We start from the raw sequence: 12060 nt of genomic DNA, 5'->3' as shown, positions 1-12060 counted from the left end.
GTATTTAGGTCTGCGTATCCTCCACACAGGCTTTCGTAGTTGTGCTGTGTTGCTCTTGTTGCAAACAGAAAGTAGCTCCTTAAGTGGATTGTTTTCACAAAGCTGCAGGGTCGTTTATTAGGGCACACAGAAGAGTGAAAGAATCGCATTTATGCCCAGTTTGCTTTATGTACATGTATGAAGTGGGTTGTGACCTTTTAGCTTATTTGGTTCCTAAAATACTGCCAATGGCTCCAACAGAGGAAGCAGCTAGCAAGTAACCTGTAAGCAGTGCTGGCTTTATCTGGGGACTCTCCTCTACGTCACACCTTTACTTGCATCATTTTCTCCAGTGTCCCTGCCCAGGAAGAATCTGCTCCTGTTGAGGTTCTTTAAAATTATTTTCTCGATAATAAAAGATAGCATAAGACAGTACAGTAGTAAAACATACGGACATTCCTGTTCCCTTTTGCTCTTTATAAGTTGTCATTTCCCTTATAAAGAGCAAGATTTCTGAATTTTGCTTAAAATGAAAGCATTTAGAAAGGAACTTAAAATATGCTTTCATCACCTCAGATAGCTGTTAGCAAAACACACCATAACTAATTAGACTTGTGTAGAGAAATTGATAGAGATTAAAGAAGTCCCCAGCAGTGCTACATTGATTAAAGCAATCATACCTGCTTGGGCAGATCAGGCCTTTACTTACTAGGAGACATTTTGCTCAACTGCCATTAGATCTCATTGTGTTGTGGGGAGATGATGTTAATGTGTCCTTGAAGTAGAGGCTTGTACATTTATTTCTAGGTCTTTTTTTTTTTTTTTTTTTTTTTAAAGGGAAAAAAAAAAAATTTTTTTTTTTTTTTTTTGATTTTTTTATTTTTTTTTTTTTTTTTGCGACCATGGCTCACGGGCCCAGCCGCTCCGCGGCATGTGGGATCCTCCCGGACCACGGTACGAACCCGTGTCCCCTGCATCGGCAGGCGGACTCCCAACCACTGCGCCACCAGGGAAGCCCTATTTCTAGGTCTTAACATCATAAAATTCTAATATATTGTGTGTATATAATCAGAACATGATCAGTACAAAAACTAGATCTTTCTTCTAAACCCCACAACCTAGAAGTCTGTTTCTGATGGCCACTAAGGAACAAATTATGGAAAATTATGACCACTCTTATTACTCACCCAGTGTACCTGTGTCCTTGTAATATGTAACGATTTGGTCCTCCATTAATTTGTTGAAACCTTTTGCAATTGTTTTATATTTTTTTCCTGAACCACCCACTGAGCTCATGAATTCATAAATATTTTTATTTGATTAGTGAAGTGGGGTGTTTGTTTATATGTTACAAGCTTCAAAGGATACCTTCTTTTCTAACATTTCAGGATTGACAAGCCACTTAGGATTTTATAGACTAAATCACCTTTCTCTTTTTAGAATGTCCACCCTTTAAGGTAGCAGCCACCAAAGCTATTTTAGCTTCCCCTTTTTGGTTTTATTAGCTCTTATTTGGGATATTTACTTGCCCCTTTGAAAACCTCTAATAGCCTTTTCTTCTCAATAGCGTTGTCTTCTCCTCGATATGTTGTGCTTTCCTCGAAGTTCTTATATTCTAGTTACACTACTAGGTTAAAAATTATAGGCAGTCTTTCTATGTAGATTTTCTGTCATTTTTAAATAAATGCATCTTGCAGATGTGCAGCAAAATGATGTTGACAAAAGAGGCTTATCTGCTTGTCTGGGTATAAGCAGTGATGTAGCTGTCCACATTTGTGAAGTGTGTGGGTAGTAATTAAACTTGCTTTTTAGTGGAAGCTATAGAAGGCTTTAAGGTTGAGTAGATTTTCCAAATCTGTGGGTTTACATGTGAAAATTATACAAGTAAGCACAAAATAACTGTTAACACCTATAGCATCATAGATATCCAAGAGGCTAGAGATTTAATCCATTCTTTAAACTTTGCTTATTTTTCCCTTGAATATTTCCTCCTTTGAGTGGATGGTATCAATAACTACTCCGTTATCAAGGGTGTTCCTCAAAGAATACAGATAGTCCTCATCTTGCTTCCTGTCTTCCTCTTTCATTGTTTGTTGGCTTTTCCGTTGGTGGAGGAAATGAAGATGGTAATGGTAAGAAGGAAGTCTTGGTTTTGCCACTTGTTTGCAGCACTTATTTAATCACAAATAAAATGAAATGTGGGGAATATTGTTCCAGTTAACCATGCGTTCATTGTCTTCCATCTACCCCCAGATATTTCAAGGTTGGACAAGATTCCATTCTTACAGTAGAGGATACCATTAACTACAGTTTAACTATAAAAGATTCATAATGTTAACTTTTGTCTGTTTTTAAACAACCATAAGTTTTCCAAAACTCTCTGAATGAAACATTAGCTCTCAGAGACGTTAAAGTGTTGTTGTGAAGCTGATTGTCTGTTGCACTTGAAAGAAAATCCAGCTTCGTCTCCAGACATCATAAAGCTTCCGTGTTGCACCTCTGCGCATCCCCAGTCTCATTTCCCTCCCCAGCCCCTTGCTTATTCTAGTTCAGCTTCATTGGCCTTCTTACTGTTTCTTGAGCATCCAAGCCATGCCCCCCCCAGGGGGCCTTTCCCTTGCTCTTCCACCCGCCTGAAACTCTCTTCCCCCAGCTCTCCAAAGAACTCACTGCCCCCTCACATTCAGATTTTAGGTCAAGTGTCTTTGCCTCGGGAGGTCTTCCCTAAACATCTCATCAATCAGAACTCTCAGAACTCTCTTCCTTCCACCCCACCCCTTGCTATGTATGACTTTCTGACCCCTTACCCTGCTTTATTTTTCTTCAGAGCACTTGTCATTGTCTGGAAGTTTAGTATTTGTTTTACTGTCTATCTTCCACGCTGGATAGTAAGTTGCTGAGAACAGTGACTTGGTTTTATTATCATGACTGCATATCACCAGGACTTAGAACAGTGCCCAGCACACAGCAGTTGTTAAATATGTGTTGACTTAAGAGACTGAATGGGTATTTTCATCATTGATAATTTCATCATGCTTAATTTCATAATGGGGTTTGTCTTAGGCTTACAGGCTTCTGTAGATTTGCAAAAGCATTTCTCTGTGTGATATCACCTGGATAGGAACACCTGGCCGAAGTCAAAACAAAACAGATAGGTTTTGTGGAGGAGTGGAGAGGCCACTCAGAAATCAAGGTTTCTCTCTGGAGCAGTTTTGCAGCTATAAGAAAGGACGTATAAAATGTGTGTGTGTGTGTGTGTATATATATATATATATATATATATAACTTAATATCGTGCTTGTAAGTATCTTATTTTTTCAGGCTTCATTTTTTCTTCTTTGAAACCCAAGCCATTAGGAGCCACAGTTCTGAAGTGAGCCTTAACTACCAACCTCAATGTATTCCCTCCGCCCTTGTTTGACTTAGGATCTGGGATTAGCACAAGACTCTGCTACCAGCACGAAGAGCCCAATCCTTCTGGGCAGTCAGGCCCATCAGATCTACAGGATGATGTGTGCGAAGGGCTACTCCAAAAAAGACTTCTCATCCGTGTTCCAGTTTCTACGAGAGGAGGAGACGTTCTGAGTTTGCCCTTTGGCTGTGGACACTGTTGGGAACCAGACTCTATCTTGGAGCCTCCTTACAGCTCACTCCACAAGTAAATGGGCTTAATCAAAGGTCACCTGTCTGCTTTTGTTTGTCTAGTTCACAATAAACCCTGGGATTTTTCACCCATTTTTAACTGCTTATTCTTTTTACCTATTTAGCAAACACATATTATCCGGTTTTTTTTTTGTTGTTGTTCCCTGCAAGCCACTGATGGTCTCTGCTAGCTAGCTGATTGACCTTTTTCAAAAGTTTGATTCCTGAGCATCATTAGCTAGAAACATTGCCTACTTCAGTCAGGATATTATTTACTCCACTTTACAAATAAAACCAAATTATTTTCCACGGGATAAAACCTCTCCTGGAGGAAAGAAAGGAAATGGGTGTGAGGAAAGGAGTTAGAGCAAGGGGAAGTGTAGTGAATTACTCCCTGTGTCCCTCAGAAAGTTTGTCCTGTTAACCCAGTGGTGGTATTCTTGCATTCTGAGGTTACCGGTTTATTTTCCAGGACTTGATAAAGCAAGAGAACTCCTTGCTGCATGCTGTGTAATTTGGACTCTGTTACATTACCTTGGTGTGCCCCTCTTGTAACAACTCCCAATACTCAGCAAACTTATTTTTTATATTTTTGCTTCCTTGTACATTCTTACTACATATTTTTTGACTTCAAAAGAATGGCACCTTTAGAACTGTTTCAGAGCCTACGATGATATGTGCTTTAGATAATTATTATCCTAAATATAACCATATTATTTTGAATTCAAATAAATTTCTATGCTGATAATACTTTCTTGGAGTTTTTGTGTCTTCCTAACCATTTGGTGAGCAGTCAAATGATCTGACAAAGTGGTGTTGCAGACTAATGGGGAAAGGATGAGAAGAAAGGGAAGGGAGGGGGGAGGTCGAGGGAACCGAGTGTGAACTGACCGGTGGCCAGCCCTCATCCTACTGCTCTGCCTGCATCCTTAACAAGAATTTGTTTCAGCGTTTTCTGGGTTGTGGGTGCTATAGGAATTTGGCCTGCAATAAATGAAATATGTCCCAGTAGGGAGCATAGTCGCCACTTTCCCCACCGCAGCCCCTAGAAATACTTCAGGCGATAGGCCTAGAAACCAGATTTAGCAGAAGGACTGCTATGTCCATCATTTTCCTGGTGATCAAAAATTCCAGGCATTAGTGTAAGTGCTGGGGCTGCAGTGATAAGCAAAACAGATAAAATCCTGCCCTTGTAGACCATAAATTCTGGTGTCTCGCATGTGTGTGTGTGAGGAGGTGTGACAGACAAGAAATAAATGTTTAATGTGTATGTCAGGTAATAATCAGGACTAAAAGGAGAAATAAAGCAGGGTAAGGGGGACGGATGGGGAGTCCTGAGGTATTTTATTAGGGTGGTAAGGGAAGTTATCTTTGTAAGGTGGCATTTGAGCAGAGATAGGAAGGAAGTGAGGGAACAAGCCATGTAGATATCTGGGGAAAGAACACTGTAGGCATAGGGAACAGAAAGTACAAAGGCACTGAGGTAGGATAACACCAGATATGAGGACCAACGAGGCTGTTAGTGAAGTGTCATCAAATGAGGGAGGCCAGATCGTGTAGGACCTTGGAGGCCATGTTAGGATGTTGGCTTTTATTCTGAGTGAAACAGGCAGTGTGTAAGTTACCAAAAGCAAAAGCTAACTGATACACTGCCACCCCCCAAGTTTGGTGCTTTAAAATAACAAACGTTTATTATTTTTCAAGATTCTCAACGTGGGCTGTGTTATTCATCTGACTGGGCTAACTCATTTGGAGCTGAAGGGTCTAATTTGGCCTCACTCAGCAGGGACAGCTGGAATGGTTGGGGCTTCTGTCCACATGGTCACCCATCCTTCAGGAAGCTAACCCAAGTTTGCTGACCTGGAGGCAGAAGGTTCCCAGCAGCAACATAGGACAAGACCAAATGAACAAGCGCTTTTTAAGCCTCTGCTTGCTTTATGGCTGTATCGTCCCATTGGTCAAAGTAAGTCACCTAGCCAAGTCCACAGTTAGCATGGGACAGGGACTACGTAAGAGTGTGGACACAGAGAGGGGCAGTAGGGGGGCCATTTTGCAAACACCGTAATATCATATCCAGCCCATGGAAGATTTTGTTCAGAGGATTGATGTGCCCTGAGCTACTTTTTAGAGGGATCACTCTGGCTGTGGTGTGGAGAATAGACCCTGGGGCAAGGGTGGAAGCAAGGAGGTCAGGTAGGAGGCAGTTATAATAATCTAGGTGAGACGTGATGGTGGCTGGGACCAGAATGATAAAGATGGGAGGCAGGGAGTCGTGAGATTCTGAACATAAAAGATAGAGCCACTAACTGATGGATGGGGAGAGAGAGAAAAGGAGGAGTCAAGGATGACTCCAAGGTTGGTGGTGGTGAAGGTGGAAGAAAGGAGACTATCTTCTGTGAGAGCAAGATTGTAGGAGAATTGAGGGAGGATCGGGGGAGGTATAGGAGAAAAAATTCAGGAGTTTATATGAGGTGCCTAATAGACATGTGGTAGAGAAAAACAGGTCCAAGGACCAAGCCCTGTGTTACTCTAGCTTTTAATGGTTGGGAACATGAGGCAGAACCAGCAGATGAGACTCAGTGACCAGTAAGGTAGGTAAAAGACAGTTCTAGGAACAGTGTCCTAGAAGCCAAATGAAGACACGCCTTAAGGAGGGAAAGCAAATTTGTATCAAAAGCTACTGATAAGTTGAGTAATATAAGGGCTGAGAATTAGTCATTTGGATTTGGTGAAATAGAAGTCGTTGGCTCTGACAGGTGCTTTGGTGGAGTGTTAGAAACGAGACTGGGAATGGGAGGAGAGAAATGAAGAAGTGAATAGAGACAAATTTCAAGTTTTGCTGTAAAAAGAAAACAGACAAATGGGATAGATACTGGTAGGGAACATGGGGGTCAAGCGGCGTTTAATTATATTTTTAGAATGGGAGATGTTATGGGGTTATGCTGATGGAGGTGGAATGATCACATAGAGGGAAAAAGCAATGATGCACAAAAGAGGATACTTGCTAAGTGGTATCTTTGAGTAGAGAGAGGAAGGGTAGAAGCATGGATGGAGCTTTAAAAACTAAAACCCGGCACAGACATCATGTGTCAAGCTGCCAGCATCTTATATGAACGATAGAGTGGTATTGTAATTAATTATACAGCTTTTCAACAGAGGATAATAAATCTTAGTGCTGGAAAGTACTTTACTGACCTCTAAGCCTTACCCCTGTAAGTCACCCTCCTGACCATTGGTTTTCTCATCTATAAAATTATCATAAACAGTGTAGCCTAATATTAAGTGCTCTTTTGGAAACTTGAAACAAAACATGAGTCAAAGACAATCACAGGTGTTGGCAAGCATGTGGAGAAAGTGGAACCCTCATACATTGCTGCCAGGTATGTAAAACGGTGCATCCACTTTGGAAAATAGTTTGGCAGTTCGTCGAAAGGTTAAACATGGAGTTACCATATGATCCAGCAGTTCTGCTCGTAGAAAGTGCTCAAGAAAAATGAAAATATACATCTGCACAAAAACTTGTACGTGAATGTTCATAGCAACATTATTCAAAATAGCCAAAAAGTGGAAACCAATCCAAACATCCCTCAACTGACGATTGCATAAACAAACCGTGGTATATCCATACAATAGAAGGTTGGCCATAAAAAGGAATGAAAGGACTTCTCTGGTGGCGCAGTGGTTAAGAATCCGCCTGCCAGTGCAGGGGACACAGGTTTGAGCCCTGGTCTGGGAAGATCCCACATGCTGCGGAGCAGCTAAGCCCATGCGCCACAACTACTGAGCCTGCGTGCCACAACTACTGAAGCCCGCACACCTAGAGCCCATGCTCCACAACAAGAGAAGCCACCGCAGTGAGAAGCCCGCGCACCGCAAGGAAGAGTAGCCCCCGCTCGCTGCAACTAGAGAAAGCCCGTGTGCAGCAACAAAGGCCCAACACAGCCAAAAATAAAATAAATTTATTGAAGTACTGATACACGCTACAACATGGATCAACTGTGAAAACAGATGCCAAGTGAAAGAAGCCAGTCACAAAAGGCCACACACTGCGATTCTATATGAACTGTCGGGAAAAGGTGAATCTGCAGGGACAAAGTAGATTAGTGGTTTCCAGGGACTAGGGGAGAGGGGGAAATGGGAAGTGACTGCTACTGGGTATGGGGTTTCTGGGGTGATGAAAATGTCCTGGAATTAGTGGTGATGGTTGCACAACTTAGCAAATGCATTGACAACCACGGAATTGTACACTTTAAATGGTGAGTTTTATGGTGTGTGAAATAACTTTGAAAAAGAAAAACTAAGGAAAAGTCATGAGTTAAGATCCTTCTCTATTGATAAGTGGTTCTCAACCAGGTTTTGTCCTGGGTGACATACAGCAATGTCTGGAGACATTGGGGGAGGGGATTCTACTGGCATCTAGTGGGTAGAAGCCAGGGATGCAGCTAAACATCCTACGGTGCACACGACAGGCCCCCTCAATCAGAATAATCCTGCCCCACATGTCAATAACGGAGTTTGAGAAACCTTGCTCAGGTGTATATTCCACAAGTATCTTAAACTCAATGTGTCAGAACCCAAGCTCTGCATCCTCCCCAGCAGACCTGCTTTTCCTCCTGGTCCCTGTCCCAACCAGGCTCCCAGGAGCCATCCCTGACTTCGCTCTCTCCTCCACCCACTCTCCAAAGCGAATTCTAAATCTCTGGTGCCTATTTCACACCCTCGTGGATTCCTGTCTAGAATATTTCTGTCTCTTTGTTGTTGCTTCTCTTTTTTTCCTAAGAGCTTCGCTGAGGTATAATTTTACATACAGTAAAATTTGCTCATTTTAAAGGTATGATTTAGTGACTTTCAGTCATCACCACAATCCAGTTTTCCATCACTGCCGCTCCCTCCCTGAAAAGTCTCATTTGGTCACTCGCATTCTCTCCCTCCCCCAACCCCGAAGCTACAGGCAACCACTGATCTTTCTGCCTCTGTAGATTCGCAGCTGCTTCTTGGGCACCAACCTGGTTCTTCGCAATTCATTTTTCACCCCGCTGCAAGGGAAGTTGAAGGCTGAAATTCACCTGCATCAAACTTTAGTCTCGGGTGCAGTGTGAACCCCTCAATTTCATGCTCTGGCTCCTATTTTACTTCACCAACGCTGTTGCCCTTTGCTTCCTCCATGGTACCCTGTGGGCAACAGGTTGTGAGTCACAGCACTTGCCATTTCCCAGGCATGCCGTGCTTCGCACACCTCAGGACCTTTGCACGTGCCGTCGCCTGAAATGCCCTTCTCCTCCACTCCTGGCCGGCTGGCTCAGGCACCATATCATCTGAAAGGCCTTCTTCGGCCACCTCAGGCTGAGTCACTTCCCCTGTGTTTCCATAGCTCTTTGTTGATACAGCCTGCATCATAGGACTTCTTACATTATGTTTGCATTATGTTCGTCTGTCTGTGAGCTCTTTGAGGGCATAGAATGTGTCTTATTCAGCTTTGAGTCTCCCTGTTGAGGACAGCACCTGGCATTGAATAAGAGCTCAATAAATGACCAAGTGAGTGGAAGCGGTGGCATTGCATTTGTGTTAGGCCAACTACAAACTGCATGAACTTTTTCCTGAAAGATTCTTCCTTAGCAGATCAAGTTTATTTTCCTTTGGGTTATAAATGATGCAGTTTGCTAGACACAGAGGTCTTGCAGAGTGTGGATCTTTTACAAAGGTTTCTTAGTCAAAAGGTTAGCTTATGCTGTTTGACTGAAGAAACTTATGGGGTCAAAATACGCATTTTTGATAGCAAGCTTTAATCTCATGTTTTTATGTATTTTAAACGTCAACTTGCATGCAGATAAAGCACACATATTCCCCCTTTAAGGAGCGCAGCAGTTCCGAATGGGATCTTTTATACCGTGCTGCCTAGGCCTTGAGGCATAAGGTAAATTTCATAATAACACAAGTTTGATTTATTCAAGGGGTTCTGTGAATAGTTAGGTGTTTGAGAGACTCTTTTGCTATCCTAGTGATCTGACACCATGTTGATGGAGCATATGCTCAGGCACAGCTGGGCCCATATTTAAGTGAACCCCAAATGGTTTGGGTCTACTCTTTGGCCATTCTTCTCATTGCAGGGATTTTGATCTTGACTTGTTTTCTAAGCACTCAGAAATGTGTGCGATCTGTCTGCTTCCTATGGCGGGTGGGGGTGGGGTGAGAGAGAAAGGCAAACGCGGGCAGAGAATGGGGGGCGGTGTTATCCAGGTGCATAAATCCTACCCAGGCTACTGTCAGAAGCCTGCTGCTGCTCAGGAAAAGCGCACAGGTTACCACCAGCCTCAGCTGCAGTAACTGCCCCCTTGAGCATTCTCAGATGGCCAGCCAATGGGGAGTCATCTGCCTGAGTAGGGTTTTTAGCCGTCTTTCAGTTCAATTGAAGAGGGAGCTTAAGGACATCATAGGGATTTGTAACGTTGCATGCAAGGTGTCAGGCCCATAAACCAGCACGTCCATCGCGCCGATGTGCACGGGGAATCGTCTCTCGTCGGTGGCAGAGAGATTGAAGATGACCTTTTACTATTTAATTGTATTCATCATTTAATAATTCAAGAATACCTAAAAGGGATGAAGACTTCTTCATTCAGACTAGAATTTGACTCTCTCAGAATGTTAATAGGAAAATACAGTAAAGCCGAGGCGCTTTGCAAGCAGCCTGTGGGGAGTGACTTCAAGTGTCCTGGTTCCCAGAGTTGCCCCTGGCTGGGAGACAGGAGACCTGCGTTCTAGCCCTGGGTCAGCACTCACCTGTCCAATATCATGGGTCAGTTTCCTTCTGTTTAAAATGAGGGCGTTGCACTGATCTCCGAGGTTTGTTTTAGCTTAAAATTCTTATTCCTCTTAGTTAAGGGTTTAAGAAAATGTGAGGCATGTGCTTCTGACAGTTTTTGGCCTCTGTCTGGTTAGGGATTATTTATTGCTCATATAGCCATTTCATGTATTAGGTTTTTTTTTTTTTTAATATATAGCTGGGAATAGATTCAGAGATCAATACATTTTTATTAATGATAGTCCGTCATGCCCGGTAAAGAGATGGCAAGAAAGCTCATCTAGAATGAGCCACTTGAATAAACCTGACACACACGCTTAGCTCCGAGCTGCATTTTGGCAGGCCTCTCTGTAAAATAATGACATTGGCAGAGGGAGAGACTATGGATGGAAACCTTCCTCACAGCCAGACTCATAAAATCAAAGGGCAGGTTTGGGGTGTGTTTCTCAGCCTTGGCTGTATATGCAAATCCCGTGACTTTTTGAGTGTAGCATTTTATCTTCAAAAGGACAAAATTTGGCATTTGCTATAGTCATTAAAAATGATAAATGCCTAAAATGCTTGAGGGTTGGGATTATTGTAGGTTAGAACAAATATTGTTTCAGGACCAAACACTATCCTACAGTAGAAAACTTCTCACTGACATTGTCATATCAGAAAATAAAAAATCCTTCATTATTTTCCCTTTAAATCATAGGAAATTGGGCATCATTGTCACCAGTTCTCCTTATAAAAATGTACGGTCTGGCCCTTTTGGAAGTGGATTACTCCTCCTGACTCTAAGAAGAGATAGCTTTGTGCCCTGAAAGGGTTAACTCACCTCCAGATGGAGCTTCTCAGCCCCTCTGAGCAGAGCTCAGATGATATCAATTTCGCTCTTCTTTTACATTTGTTTTATGCCTGTTGAACTTAATTTTCATTCCATTTATGGATAGAACTTGAAATAGTCTATGGTAATTTTAGACAGTTTGAAGCCTTTCTCCAGAAATGTCACATTAGAGTTCCAATCTCAGAGACCCTAAGGGCAAATGTAGCTTTAATCCCTCTCTCCTCTTAATGACCTTAACCCCGACCCCAAGCCTGCTCTCTATAAGTGCCAAACATGATTCATTCTCCTTGCTTGATTTAGTTTTGTCCCTTTAATGAGCCAAGATGACCAGGAGAGACCTGATAGCTTATTTGTGCTAATATAAGTATGCTCTACTAGCTAACTCCTAACTCATTTATTTGGCTTTTACTTTTGCCTAGAATTGACCCTCTGGCTCAGAGATGAAAAGTCCATATTTTAGACAAAGGAGATGCAAACAGTTAACATTAACAAGCCAGTCAGGAGACAGACACTACCCAGGAATGAAAGAAAGCAAACTGCTCGAGAAGGAGGGAGTCTTTGTATTCTGTGCCTCTGCACACAAATATGTGTACCATGTTATAGATAACAGTACAAACGTTCATTAAGAACATATTTTATTGTGAGTTACGCCCTAATGTGCTGTTTCACAGAACCACTTTCCTCTTCTGAGTTGTAGGAGTCATAATGTCTCCAGGTTAAATATTTTTGTGCTTGCGACTTTGCGGTCTGAATGTCTTATTTCTCCAGCCTCTGTAACGTAATTTCTGATCCTGTTTGTGTGTGCAGGAAT

General features: G+C 42.4%; 1 protein-coding gene across 1 annotated transcript in view; it reads left to right on the top strand.

Moving 5' to 3' along the window:
• Window positions 1-4371, top strand: part of HIBADH (3-hydroxyisobutyrate dehydrogenase) — a 108946-nt gene extending 104575 nt beyond the window's left edge. The window contains exon 8 of the mRNA XM_007466086.1: window positions 3406-4371. Within this exon, the coding sequence (XP_007466148.1) occupies window positions 3406-3564 (159 nt within the window). The 3' untranslated portion in view covers window positions 3565-4371. The remainder of the gene's footprint in view (window positions 1-3405) is intronic.
• Window positions 4372-12060: the final 7689 nt, after the last annotated feature.

The sequence above is a fragment of the Lipotes vexillifer genome, unplaced genomic scaffold (genome assembly GCF_000442215.2).
Source record: "Lipotes vexillifer unplaced genomic scaffold, Lipotes_vexillifer_v1.1 scaffold150, whole genome shotgun sequence".
Classification (NCBI taxonomy): domain Eukaryota; kingdom Metazoa; phylum Chordata; class Mammalia; order Artiodactyla; family Lipotidae; genus Lipotes; species Lipotes vexillifer.
Note: the sequence above shows the minus strand (reverse complement) of the source record. Positions and strands in the feature narration are given on the sequence as shown.